Genomic DNA, 14,402 nt, shown 5'->3' on the forward strand with positions numbered 1-14,402 from the left:
CTGCGCCACCAGGGAAGCCCTGGGTCTTGTTTTTGTATCCATTCAGCAAGCCCGTGTCTTTTGGTTGGAGCATTTAACCCATTCACGTTTAATCAATATGTATGTTCCTGTGACCATTTTCTTAATTGTTTTGGGTTTGTTTTTTGTAGTTCCTTTTCTTCTCTTGTGTTTCCCACTTAGAGAAGTTCCTTTAGCATTTGTTGTAGAGCTGGTTTGGTGGTACTGAATTCTCTTAGCTTTTGCTTGTCTGTAAAACTTTTTTTTTTTTTTTACGCTTGTCTGTAAAACTTTTGATTTCTCCAGCAAATCTGAATGAGATCCTGCCTGGTAGAGTCATCTTGGTTGTAGGTTCTTCCCTTTCATCACTTTAAGTATATCATGCCACTCCCTTCTGGCTTGTAGAGTTTCTGCTGAGAAATCAGCTGTTAACCTTATGGGAGTTCCCTTGTATGTTATTTGTCATTTTTCCCTTGTTGCTTTCAGTAATTTTTCTTTGTCTTTAATTTTTGTCAGTTTGATTACTGTGTGTCTTGGCATGTTTCTGCTTGGGTTTATCCTGTATGGGACTCTCTGCGCTTCCTGGACTTGGGTGGCTATTTTCTTTGCCATGTTAGGGAATTTTCAACTATAGTCTCTTCAAATATTTTCTCTGGTCCTTCCTTTCTCTCTTCTCCTTCTGGGACCCCTATAATGCGAATGTTGTTGTGTTTAATGTTGTCCCAGAGGTCTCTTATGCTGTCTTCATTTCTTTTCATCCTTTTTTCTTTATTCTGTTCCACAGCAGTGAATCCCACAATTCTGTGTTCCAGGTCACTTATCCATTCTTCTGCCTCAGTTATTCTGCTGTTGATTCCTTCTAGTGTAGTTTTCGTTTCAGTTATTGTATTGTTCATCTCTGTTTGTTTGTTCTTTAATTCTTCTAGGTCTTTGTTAACATTTCTTGCATCTTCTCGATCTTTGCCTCCATTCTTTTTCCGAGGTCCTGGATCATCTTCACTATCATTATTCTGAATTCTTTTTCTGGAAGGTTGCCTGTCTCCATTTCATTTAGTTGTTTTTCTGGGGTTTTATCTTGTTCCTTCATCTGGTACATAGCCCTCTGCCTTTTCATCTTGTCTGTCTGTGAATGTGGTTTTTGTTCCACAGGCTGCAGGATTGTAGTTCTTCTTGCTTCTGCTGTCTGCCTTCTGGTGGATGAAGGTATCTAAGAGGTTTGTGTAAGTTTCCTGTTGGGAGGGACTGGTGATGGGTAGAGCTGACTGTTGCTCTGGTGGGCAGAGCTCAGTAAAACTTTAATCCGCTTGACTGTTGATGGGCGGGGCTGGGTTCCCTCCCTGTTGGTTGTTTGGCCTGAGGCAGCCCAGCACTAGAGCCTACCTGGGCTCTTTGGTGGGGCTAATGACAGACTCTGGGAGGGCTCACGCCAAGGAGCACTTCCCAGAACTTCTGCTGCCAGTTCCTTTTCCCCACGGTGAGCCACAGCCACCCACCGCCTCTGCAGGAGACCCTCCAACACTAGCAAGTAGGTCTGGTTCAGTCTCCCCTGGGGTCACTGCTCCTACCCCTGGGTCCCAGTGTACACAGTACTTTGTGTGTGCCCTCCAAGAGTGGAGTCTCTGTTTCCCCCAGTCCTGTTGGAAGTCCTGCTGTCAAATCCCACTAGGCTTCGCAGTCTGATTCTCTAGGAATTCCGCCTACCATTGCCGGACCCCCAGGTTGAGAAGCCTGATGTGGGGCTCAGAACCTTCACTCCAGCAGGTGGACTTCTGTGGTATAAGTGTCCTCCAGTCTGTGAGTCACCCACACAGCAGTTACGGGATTTGATTTTACTGTGATTGCACCCCTCCTACTGTCTCATTGTGGCTTCTCCTTTGTCTTTGGATGTGGGGTATCTTTTTGGTGAGTTCCAGTGTCTTCCTGTCGATGATTGTCCAGCAGCTAGTTGTGATTCTGGTGTTCTCACAAGAGGGAGTGAGCACGTCCTTCTACTCCGCCATCTTGGTTCCTCCTCTGAAATCTTTCTTGATTATCACCAGCAATCAATGAGGTATGGAGTCATGGGATTATGCAGAAGGTTACTTTTTTCTTGAATCTTTCTATAATATGATTTAAGGAAGACCTGGAGAGGTAATATCTTGACATTTACAAAGAAAATGGAATTAAGTTAGCTAAAGTTTTTGAACGCATTTCCTGTTGAAATTTCATCTTACTGCCTAACAGTCTTGGCACATTTACAGTTCCCTGCTGTTCTGGCAATGTCCCAACATTTATTCTTTAAAGGGTTTGTATGCCTTCAGTGTTAATTGGTGTTTTGGGGGGAGGGGAAACATTTCACAGTGGAAATGATTAAAATGTCATAATACAAAAGTTATACATACGCATCAGGTTATGTTGCTAAAAATGCTTTTTCAGTCAGTAATTGAAAGAAAAATATTAGATTTTTTTTAATGTAGGAAAAATAAATAATTATAAGGTGGGAAATAATTAGATATTGTTGTAGACTTTATATTTTGAGCATAGCATTTTAGTTTTAAGGAAATTAAGTTTTAAAGTGTATTATTCCCAAGACATTTACTTTTCTAGAGTGCATATTCAATATCTTCCTTTTATAAAGCCATATTTTTATAAGCTTATTCTTGAGATACTCATAAGATTAGGAAAAATGATACTCTAGGTTGACACTGTTTTGCTTTTAAGCGTACCTCTGCTCAAAATGGAACAAGGTTTTGTAAGTCTGGAAAACTGGATTTGGTTATTGGACTAGTGTTGTATTATGCCAGTTAAATTTTTGATTCTACTTAAAATTTTATAGATATTTTTATAAGAATTCAGATTTATTTTTATAAAATTGAATGGTATTTTCTCTTACCTTGTAAGGACTTGTATATAATTATTTCAAAGTGAATTATCACTATTTTCAAGTGTAGTATAATTATTTCATATTAAAAAATAAATGTCTATTCATTGCAAAAATAGGTTTGCTTTGTTTGGGTGGGTTTTTAAAAATATTTTCAATATTTAATAATGGGGAATTTTCAAATATATACAAAAAGAGGAACAGTGATATATATGTAGTGAGTCGCCATGTACCTAACACACCTAACACATCAGTAATTATCAACTGGTAGCCAATCTTGTCTTATTTATAGTCCCACCTTACCCCGCTTTTTTTCTGACATGAATCTTGGACCTCATGTTATTTCAGCTGTAAATATTTCAGTGTGTGTGTGTATAAAATGTGCAGTGTTTATATACTATAATTATTATATAACTATAATATGGATGAATGCAGTTATATAATATATAAAATTATTTCAGTATATATTCAATATATAAGTATAATTTATTAATATGCTCAAATATTCACTTAGTGTTCAAATTTGCCCCACACATCCTCATTTCTCTTTTAATACAGTTTGTTTGCATCAAGATCCAGTTTGCTCTCTTTTCCCTTGCAATTATTTAAGAAACTTGGGTTTGGGTTGGTTTGTTTTAATTCCTGTAGAGTTTTTCACACTCTGGATTTTGCTGATTATATCCCTAAGGTGTTATTTAATGCTTCTCTATGTACTTCTTCCCCCCATATTTTCTGTAAAGTGGTAGTTACAGCTACAGACTTAATCATACTCAAGAATATTAATACTTGTCCAAGAATACTTAGCAGGTGGTTTGTGCACTTTCATAAGGAGGCCCTTAATGTCTGGTTGTCTCTGTGAGGTTAGCAGCCATTGATAATTATTGCCTAGCTCAAATAAGTCGTTAGTGGTTATAATATTCTCGTTCTGTTGTTCCTTTTATATTTATTAGCTGGGATACTTCTCTAAGGAGAAACTTCCTTTTATCAGCCATTTGGTTCCTTTGAGGTACAGTTTACATACGTAAAGGCAGAAGAGACTTATTTTTTCCTTGCATACACCAGTTGGGCAAATAAAAGTCAGTTCAAAGGTGGACAATTAGGTATATATGTATGTATCGTTAACTCATGGAAGATATACTTTTAGACTTTGAATAATGGGCTTAGATGGTAAATTCCTAAATCCAGTGGAGAATCTTCTCTATGATATGAATGACCAACTGTCTTGTTTTAAAGATCCCTTATTACTTGCTCTAAAGAACTATACAGTCATTCATTCATTCAACAAATACTTATTGAGTATCTTATCATGTGCCAAGTACTTTTTGAGGCCCAGGAGGCAGAAACTTAATTAACAAAACAGACAAAAACACCCGTGTTCTCTGGTGTTTTGGGTCCCATTTGAAGCTAATTATTCAAAAACTCGTGATCTACTTACCTGTCTCTCTTATGCATGCCCTCAAATGCCTGCCTCTCTACCAATCACATAGCCTCTACAATTTAAACATAAAAAAAGAAGCCTCAGGGCTTCCCTGGTGGCGCAGTGGTTGAGAGTCCGCCTGCCGATCGAACATGGGTTCGTGCCCCGATCCGGGAAGATCCCACATGCTGCGGAGCGGCTGGGCCTGTGAGCCATGGCCACTGGGCCTGCGTTTCCGGAGCCTGTGCTCCGCAACGGGAGAGGCCACAACAGTGAGAGGCCCGCGTGCTGCAAAAAAAAAAAAAAAAAAAAGAAGCCTCCTCTCTAGAGCTTCAAATGGCACTTGGTCGTGGTTCTCAGTCCTTCCCTGAGAGAATCCCCAGTCACTTCTTACTGAATTATCCATAAGGTATCATATGGTTTGGGGAACATGTTAATATTGTTTTAATGACCTAGAATAATCTATGCTTAAATTTTAAAAGAACATGTTTTTTTCATTTAACAAATTTTTGTCATTCTGAAATTATTCTTTATAAGAGATTATTTTAATTCATATAGTTCATAATTTCATGTATTAATTGATATTTAATTATAAAAACATTACATCAGGTCACACTTGGTGTATTACAGTAACAGGTGATTTGCAGAACAAATGATACTATTTTAATAAGTTCAGAGAGAATACTAACAAAAGATGTTATCATGGAAAAATAATACCTTTACAGAGCAGAGAGCATTTAGTGTTTGTAAATGATGGATACTGCTCTATATGTATTTGTTTCAAAACATCTTATTTTATCTTTACAGGAGCAATTGGTTACATGGGAACAAGTGCCTTTGTCCGAAAAATCTATACTAATGTGAAAATTGACTAAAGACCCAAGAAAACCTGGAACTTCGGATCAATTTCTCTTTCACAGGGGTGGAACTTGCACAGCAAAAAAAGCGCAAGAAGAGATTTGGGCTTTAACACTGGGTACTTTGTGGGTCTCTCTTTTGTGGATGGCTTAAAGTAACATCTATTTCCATTGATCCTAGGTTCTTAACTGACTGCTTTCTCCAACTGTTCACAGCAAATGCTTGGATTTTATGCAGTAGGCATTACTACAGTACATGGCTAATCTTCCCAAAAACTAGCTCATTAAAGATGAAATAGACCAGCTCTCTTCAGTGAAGAGGACAAATAGTTTATTTAAAGCATTTGTTCCAATAAAATAAATAGAGGGAAACTTGGATGCTAAAATTACATGAATAGAAATCTTCCTGGCACTAGTGTTTCTATGTTATTGAAAAATGATGTTCCAGAAAGATTAATTTTTTCTCTTATTTTTACTGCCATCGTCAACTTATTGTGGGACATTTTTATATATTGAACCTGGGTTCTTTTTTGACCTGCCTTTTTTTTTTTTCCAATTCAACTGCATCCTTTTTTTTTTTTTTACAGAGAGAATTTAAAAATATTAAATCCTGCGTGTAATATATCTGCTGTCATCTTAGTTGGACCAACTTCCCATTTATTTATCTTAAAACTATCCAATTACATCTTAATTCCATCCAAAGAAGATACAGTCTGAAGATAGAGGTGTACTCTCTACAATGCAATTTACTGTACAGTTAGAAAGCAAAGTATTAAATGGAGGAGATATTTGTTTTTATTAAACATTTTGTGATTTAGATAAACTACATTTTAACTGAATGTCTAAAGTGATTATCTGCCCCCTACCCCCCAAGTTAGTCTTACATCTTTTTGGGGTTTGAATGAAGGTTTTACATAAGAAATTATTAAAAACAAGGGGGGTGGGTAATAAATGTATATAACATTAAATAATGTAACGTAGGTGTAGATTCCCAAATGCATTTGGATGTACAGGTTGACTACGGAGTACTTTTTTCTGATATGATTGGTGTAGAAATGTGTGAATTTGGGTGGCTTTTTACATCTTGCCTACCACTGCATGAAACATTGGGGTTTCTTCAAAATGTGTGTGTTCATACTTCTTTTGGGAGGGGGGATTATTTGGTTTTTTCCTGAGACTCCTACAGGAGCTAAATTTGTAATTTAGAAACATTTAATTTTGTTAATCCTGTCTGGGGCACTTAAGTAACATCTAAAGCGTTACTGCTTTAGAATGTTAAAATAAAACTTCCTGACCAAATTGTTTTGTGAAAATACATGTGTTTGCAATTTGAAGATATCTTTTTCAAAAGGCAATTACTGAATGCAAATTTTTTACTATACTATAAACCATGCTTTTCTAATACAGGGGACAATTACTTTAAAATCCCCAAACTTGCGTACATCTAGATTATCCAGTACAGTCACAAAGTGAATGAGAAGCCCTTTGAATGAAATTGTGGCACAAAATCTGTTCAGGTTGGTGTACCATGTAAAGTGGGGATGGGTAAAAGTGGTTAGCTTACTAGGGGATGAGCAAATAAAGGTTATAGTTTTCTAAGAGAAGTAATTTTAATTTTGAATACATCTTTCTGGAACGATCCATAATGTGAAGTTTTCCTAGAACCATTGAGTTTCTAGTTTAATAGTTTGCTATGCAAATGACCACCTAAAACAATACTGTATATTGGTATTTTTAGAAAGACTCAAAACAGCTGTAATTTAAACCTTAATGTGAAACTCATGCCATTCAGAGTTACGTAAGGTGTTTTCATTACAAAATACGTTTCTATAAATTAAGAGACTGCATCCTATAATGTAGCATGTAAGGACTATAAAGGGTGAAAAATTTGATTTCTTACTACTTAAGTATGGCTGACATGAACAAACAGAAATTTGATCAAAAGCTGTAGGTAAATCCTCTTCTTCAAACCAAAATATTAAGTGTAATCTACTGGCTCCTCCATTTTCTCTTTCTTCTCACACCTTCCTTTAAGATCTTAAAAGGAACTAAAAGTCAGTACTTAATGGTTTATATTATGTAAATTTTAAACGTGTAAAGTACTTATAAGAACATAGGGTCTGATAGATTGTAAATTGGGTGGCAAGCTTTTGTCTTAATAAAATGAAATTTCTTTCTCATGAATCTTGCAAGTAAGGTGTAGGGGTTTTAAAGAATGAGTGGTTTAGCTGCTTTCAGGTACACCAATTCTTTTACTAAATTGATCTGTATTTAAAGTCCTTTGGAATCTTCACTGAAAAATAATTTTCTAATTTCCACATACATTAAGAGCTTCATTAAAATGAGTATAAGTCACCTTGAAAAGTCCTTTAAAAAATAGGTTTTGGTTTATGGCTTCCTAGAGGGGCTGGGTGTGTGTGTGTGTGTCTCTTGAAGAAGATGTAATGCACAAATAGTTTAGCTCCCTAGCTCTCAGTTGTAGAATGGTAAAATATGTTATTTAAGTTAATTAAAGGGTAGGGCTTTTCCACTCCATAAATGCTAGTTGTCTTTCATTTGTTAACATTTGCTCAACTTATCAGCTGATGCTTTGAACACTCTCAAAAACTGGGGATTTGTATCCGTAAGCACGCTTCTCCTGAAATTTAGGTACATTAGTAAGTGACATTGTTAATACATATATCCTAGTACAAGAGTAGGATAAGGTGGAAATGTAATGGCTGGAAGGGTGGTAAAGCATTCTTTAGTATATCATGTTGGGCTCGTAGATTGTGCTGAGTTTGCCCATAAATTGAGCCCCACGCCCTTAGAATTCATTATATTGTGGTGATTTCTGAACCTAGTGAACGGTATGCTTGAGTGTTTTCCATTGCGAGTGGATGGCCCTCTTTCTAAAGGCGGCTGCTGCAAATTCCAGTTCTTCCAAAAGCCACTTATTCAGGGTTTATCCACAAATTGTATTCATTTCGATAGACCTTTTGTTTCCTAAATGTTTATTGATCACCTTATGCCAAACGTCTTGCAAATAAATATTAAGATTTCCTGAATTTTTACAAATGTAAAAAAGAAAAAAATGTATTAATGTCATTTGTTCAGGAAAAGCTATATACCGAAGGGCTTCTGTATATGAATTCTGGGAAAGAAAAGCCTATTTGTAATCTATACACTGCAGTTCCATCTGGGTTTTAAGTTTAGATTTCAGCGTGTCTTAGTGCTTCATTCTGTTGATTTATTGGAACACGTAATAAATAGGAGTAGTGACATATGAGAACACAAGTATTCATTAATGTTTTATATCTTCATAAAAATTGCATACTTATGAAGCTATATTTTAGCAATTGAGATCAGAGAAGTGAAAATTTATAAAGATTGTTTGGAAGTATGTATAGAAATAGACTAGATTTAGAGGTAGGGTAGTTCAGAAAGTTAACATATAGCTGCAGAAATTTTATAAAATTTAAATTCATTATGAGGAATAACTCTTGTTCTCTCCTATGAGCATTTTCTAAAAGCCATCTAATTTGACATTCTCTTTGGAACTGTAGGCAGAATTGTGCAAAGACAAAAGTAAAGTTTTAAGTTTCACTTAAAGTTATAAGTTCTTGTTTCACTGTATTAGGAGATGGAAATAAACTGTTGTGAAGAATGTTTACCTTGAGGTACTGGTGAACGAGTCTTGCTAATGATTGACTGGTAAAGCAGCATTCTGTGTGTTAACTGTAATTCATCAGTTTAGGTCATTTGAAAGTTATAAACATTACAAGTAAGAGCTTAGGCAGGGAGGAAATAACATGGCATTCTATTTGAAGGACAACAGAGTATCTTTGGAAAAGCAGTCCCACTTGGGATTTTCAACTGTGTCAAACATGAATCTATAAATCCCCACAGAGTACAGACAATCGGTGACAGAGTTGAAAGGAAACAGTTAATGCTCAATGATTACTTCCATTTTTGTACCCACCCGTGATTCGTGTAGGCCATATTCCAACTGGCTTTTTAGTAATATAAATCCAGTGCAGATAATGTATCACATTTGAAGTTCTAATCTCGTCTGTTAATCTAACTGAAGTTGGATTTTTAAAAAGTAATAAAAAGTCAAATGTTCTTCCCTTGGATGCTTTATTTCTTTCCTTTTTGAAACAGGTGAACCAAGCATAAGGGATAACCTATTATTATTGGCACGCATATGAAGAGATTACTAATAGCTTTCCACAATTAAATAAAGCAGGGGTCAGCAAACTTTCTGTAAAGAGCCCGATAGGAAATATTTGAGGCTTTGAGAGTCGTACAGTCTCCGTAACAACTGCTCTACCATTGTAGCACAACAGCCATGGGAGAAAGTACATCAACTAATGAGCATGGCTGTGTTCCAATAAAACAACAAAAACAGCCGGTGGGCCATAGTGGGCTGACCCCTGAAACAAAGGATTTAAAAATTGAGATTTGGTTTTTTCCCCAGCTTTATATTTTGAAGAAAAAAAAAAGTACAGAAAATGGAAAGAATGGCACAATGAACAAGGTTTGTCTTTTTAAGAAATGATTTTTATTATCATTCCTTTGACTTTCTTTATATACAAACTCTGACTCCTGCATTCAAACCCCACTACCCCTATGCCTGTCATTCTTCTGATTGGTAATGCATTGCATTTGTCTAGTACTTATTACTGTTTCACAACAGTTTCACATATGTTTTCTCACAACTATCCTGTGAAGCTGATAGGGTAGACAGCTACATTTTATAGGTATAGAGCAGCTAAAGAGTTTCTTATTTTTAGCCCAGAAGTAATCAAAATTAGGGTCCTATTGTCTTGACTGGTGTAACTGTAAAATGGGGATGTCACCTCTCCAGCCTATGGAGGAGATAATATTGGAAATATTGTCATAGAGATCATATCAGAAATGAGTGTTCTATACCAACGGAAGGGCTTATTTTTATTGTACTACATCAAAATTAGTGGTTAGTTTCTCCAGGTCTATTTGTACTTTTTTTTCTTCTTCGGTTTTAACTAGTTACTTAAATTATTGTCAACCTCCTTGGTTCTTTTCTCCCCTTGATTTTATTACCAGACTCAGTTGACACATATTATACTTGGCAATTCCTGTTAGCCAAATAGTTATATTGGTGCAAATTTGAGTTACTTTTGATCTCTTTAGTGAACACTTTTTTGTCTGATTGGAAAACTAGGAGTATAAAGGAATCTGCTCTACAACCACCTTCTGGATTTCAAAGTGAGAACTTTTATTAAATAGCTAATCTACAGTTTAACATTAGAAAAGGGGGAGGGAATAAGCTTGCATTGGGACACATGGAGTCAACGGTGGTAATGTAGTCTACAAACGTTTTTAAAGTTATTTTCAAAGTGTTGCATGCTTAAAGTGATAGGGGTTTCAAATTTTAAAAATGGAGGACATGGTTGTAGGGAGAACTTGATGTCAGGCATTTAAACTGGCCAATGTTGCAGTTCTTAGTGGCTCAATCTAAGCCACTAAGATTATGGGACTTAACCTTGGAGGTCACTGAAGGGAAGAGAGGATCTAGAGAGTAAGACGTGGAAGGCGCTTTCCAAGTTGGAGTTGGTCAGACAGATCCGCTGCAGGCTAGAGACCCAGAAGGGTAGGATAGACATAAATAGGTAAATGTCATAGGTGTGGTAGCTGCAGTAATGGTGGCATGAAGATGCAGGCTGTGTGGTTATGAAGGTGTCCCCGGCAAAGACATGGAGGTGTGAAGCAGCAAGGCCCTGTTAGGATGACTGCAAGGTGTTTAATGCAACAGGAGTGGAGAGACGGAGGTGGCAAGAGCCAAGGCTGGAATCCATGTGGAAGGACGGCCTGGTGGTGGATGGAGGACCTGATGTGCCACCCTCACGGGCTTGGGTAGAGGTTTCAGAGGAGCCACAGAAGGTTTTCAACAGCTGCTAAAAATTGTAACAGTATTAAATATTTTTAAAACTCAAAGTACCTCTCAGTGGTCAGTTAATGTAAACTAAGAAATGAACCAGCAAATGAGAGTGCCCGCTTTACCCTGGAGGTTCTGCTCCCTGCCTTGGAGAAGGTGGTGTATAGTAACCTGGACAGGCACAAGGAGGAGAAAGTGGCCTCTGTGGAGTAGGTAAGGAGGGTAAAACTTGGTAGATGTGGAGGCATTTAAGAGCTGCTGCAAGAGAGCTGCATCACTCAGGGCATAGGGGTAGAGCTGGAACGAGTTGAGTGGAGGACAGACATCTGACTAAAATGGGGGGAAGCTTGTAATGACATTCAGGTTTCCACAGGACCATGAGCTGTGGAGGAGGAAACCCACAAATAATTATGAATGTGATAATGGAACTGAGTTGAGTGGCTTTAGGTCACAAAGCCTTTTATTCTAAATCTATCTCTAGTTTTTTCGTGGGATTTAAAAGAATACATTTTAAAAGTTATTTGAATCCCGATTAAAGTTTAAAATACAAAAATGGTGAGTGAAATCAGAAACCATAGAACTGAGAAAAAAATATTAACCATCCCTTTCAATTGTTCCTAACTTCTGTACTATAACTCAAATAGTTCATTGATTTGTTTGATAGCCTTTAAAATAGCATATAAACAGGGCTTCTGACATAAAACTGCCATTTGCTCATCCCAGAGCATGACTGTCTTCAAAATATTTGGGCAAAGAGTGTTGGTGAGAAGCCTGGCAGCTACTCATGAGGTGGGGATTAGAGGCAATAAAAGCTCACAACCTCAGTGTTTGCCCAAGAGGTTGCCTGTAATGTCTATTTTCTGGAGGAATTCCCTGCTAATGAGGAGGCCAGTTGGCTGTTTGCCTAGTGCCATCTGGAGACCTGGAAGTGTCACAGAAGGTTGTTAGGCTTTTGAGCTGTTGACTTTGTGGACTCCTCTACTGACAGGTGGTGACCTTCACTGGGTTGAATGCAGAGACCTATGGCGTTGGGTTTGACTCCTAGTGTTCAGGCAGAAATGACGTTTGACCCCTTCCCACACCTATTTAATGGCCACTTGGCCTTCCCTGCCATTTGGTGACATCCATTCCACCCACACACCCACCCCAGATTACTTCCTCCTGTCTGTCAGTTCTTGCCCAATCTGGCTCCGTCCTGTATGTGCCCATTTGATGAAGACTTAGCATGAAGCAGGGTCAACTTGCATTTCTGAGGGCCAAGACAAAATATCCAGTAGCCCCCTTCTAGTGGTTAACTTTTAAGTCTACTGGTTTGAAGGACTTGTTACCCTACTTACTAGATGAGAAGACAGATGATCATAATGCAAGAAATTCGGAATTCTGTGTAAAGCCCAGCTTGGGGCTCCCTGTCAGCTCTTTTGTCACTAGTGGCTGTGAAACCATATAGAAATCTAAAAGGAAAGCTCAGTCCACTTTTTCTGCTTGCAGTTTAAGTGAAAAAAGATTCTACTGGGAGTGATGCTGAAAATCTCTACACATTGGTGTGTTTTACTTCAAGACTGGGGCAATTTTGCTTGCATAGAAAGGTCTTTGAAAAGTCTCTCTGTAATAGTACTTTTTATGTCTGTAAATCGAAATGGCTCAGTTCTGACAATTTTTACATTTAAGGTAAAGTTTACATTTAAGGTACAACGTAGGAGGGGGTTTCAAATAGCTCTTGATTATTCTCTTAAATTATTTGGGCATATGTTTTTAATTGGCACAAAATTAACCAGACTAAAGAAATTGGTCGTTTTTGTTCATCAAGTTAATGGTGAGTGGCTTATTTAATAAAACATGTCTGTAGTTTAACACAAATAGCACGTACAGCTGTTTGTCAATCTTTTTGCTTGTTTGAAGCATCTTACACTGTTTTACTAAAGGATGGGGTCACAAAGAGGGGAAGTCCATCATTTTAAATCATCCTTCCCTAAGCCACTCAAATCACCAGCCACGCGCTAGGCTAGGTCGGCGCTGCAATCAGGCGCCCTTCACAGCTGGACGAGGGAAGTTTGAGAAAGCTGAGAGGAGCTTAATCCTCTATCTATCTATCTATCTATCTATCTATCTATCTATCTATCTATCTATTTTCTGCTCCGAAAGCAACCAGAGAGAAGATTCGCTTCATCCCTACAGAGAAACGATTGTCCGAAAAGCACATAGTGATTTGGTATCAGGGATCGCTCGCATCGGGTTCCCGGCCCTGAGCTCAGAGCTCTAACCACTGCTGCCTGCCTTCGACCCACGTGTGCATCGGGGAGTTGCAAAGTGAGTTTTCAGAATACAACAAGGCGGGAGGTCCAGCCCTGATCTTCCAGAGCAGCGTTTTGGGGGGCCGGAGGCGCGGTGGCGCCCGGAGAAGGGCTCCCTTGGCTCTGGGGCAGCGCGGCTGGCCCAGGGTCCCTGCCTTCAGCCTGTTCACCTCGCTCCCCTTCCTCCGAAGTTGCGGAGGTGCCGGGAAGAGGAGGGGCCTCGCCTCGGGCGCCCGAGTGATTGGCTGCCCGGGGCCCCTGGCGAGGTCTGTGCGGTCCAGCCCGGGTGGAGAGGGGCGGAGCGGCCACTGCTCCAACCACCGCCGCCACTACCACGGTCGCAGCCGCCTCAGCCTCGGCAGCCGGGCAAGTAGCTCTGAGCGGCTGCTGCTGCCTGGGCGCGCCGACGCGGACCGGGACGCCGCGCTCTGCTGGTTCCACACCGGAGCCATGCCGGGCAGCCGCGCGTAATCGCCTCTCCCGGGTCGCCGCCGAGCCGACCCTGTGCACCGTCCCCCGCTAGGGCCCAGATTTCGGTGCTCCCAACTCCCTCGGTCTTCGCCGGCCCCTCGCAATCATGCCCCGGGTGACTGCGCCCGGGGCCCTTGTGCCACTGCTGCTGCCTCTCCTGCTACTGCTGCTGCTGCTGCCGCTGCCCCGCGACGCCTGGGGGCTCGGGGAGCGCTCGGACGCCACCTGGGACTACTCGGTGCTGGAAGGCGAGGAGAGCGCGGAGCAGCAGCTGGAGCATTACCATGACCCGTGCAAAGCCGGTAGGTGCCGCCGCCGCCGCCGCCGGGGATGTCCGGCAGAAGTTTGTCTTTGAAATGCAAATGAGGTGGTGGGCAAGCCAGCTCAGCCGTCCGTGGGGCGGGTCTCCCCTCCCCTCCGCACCCCAAACCCCCCCCCCCCCGAGATCCCTCGAGCTCCCCGGGAAAACAATGTCCCAGCGGGGCTGCTTAAATAACACTCCGACTGGGACGTCCCGGCCCCTGGTTTGCGGCGCGCACAGGGTGGCGGCCGCGGGAGCGTTCCCAAAGCGAATAAGGGCGGGTGCCCGAGGCCGAGAGGGCGCCCAAGG

At 40.1% G+C, this 14,402-nt stretch overlaps 2 protein-coding genes across 2 annotated transcripts in view; both read left to right on the plus strand.

Annotated features, from left to right (window-relative positions):
* TM9SF3 (transmembrane 9 superfamily member 3) overlaps positions 1-9,235 on the plus strand; it is a 74,542-nt gene extending 65,307 nt beyond the window's left edge. The window contains exon 15 of the mRNA XM_067709853.1: positions 5,082-9,235. Coding sequence (XP_067565954.1) covers positions 5,082-5,149 — 68 coding nt within the window. The 3' untranslated portion in view covers positions 5,150-9,235. The remainder of the gene's footprint in view (positions 1-5,081) is intronic.
* A 4,429-nt stretch (positions 9,236-13,664) lies between these two features.
* Positions 13,665-14,402, plus strand: part of TLL2 (tolloid like 2) — a 132,251-nt gene continuing 131,513 nt past the window's right edge. The window contains exon 1 of the mRNA XM_067709854.1: positions 13,665-14,094. Within this exon, the coding sequence (XP_067565955.1) occupies positions 13,899-14,094 (196 nt within the window). The 5' untranslated portion in view covers positions 13,665-13,898. The remainder of the gene's footprint in view (positions 14,095-14,402) is intronic.

The sequence above is a fragment of the Pseudorca crassidens genome, chromosome 16 (assembly GCF_039906515.1).
Source record: "Pseudorca crassidens isolate mPseCra1 chromosome 16, mPseCra1.hap1, whole genome shotgun sequence".
NCBI classification, from domain to species: Eukaryota; Metazoa; Chordata; class Mammalia; order Artiodactyla; family Delphinidae; genus Pseudorca; species Pseudorca crassidens.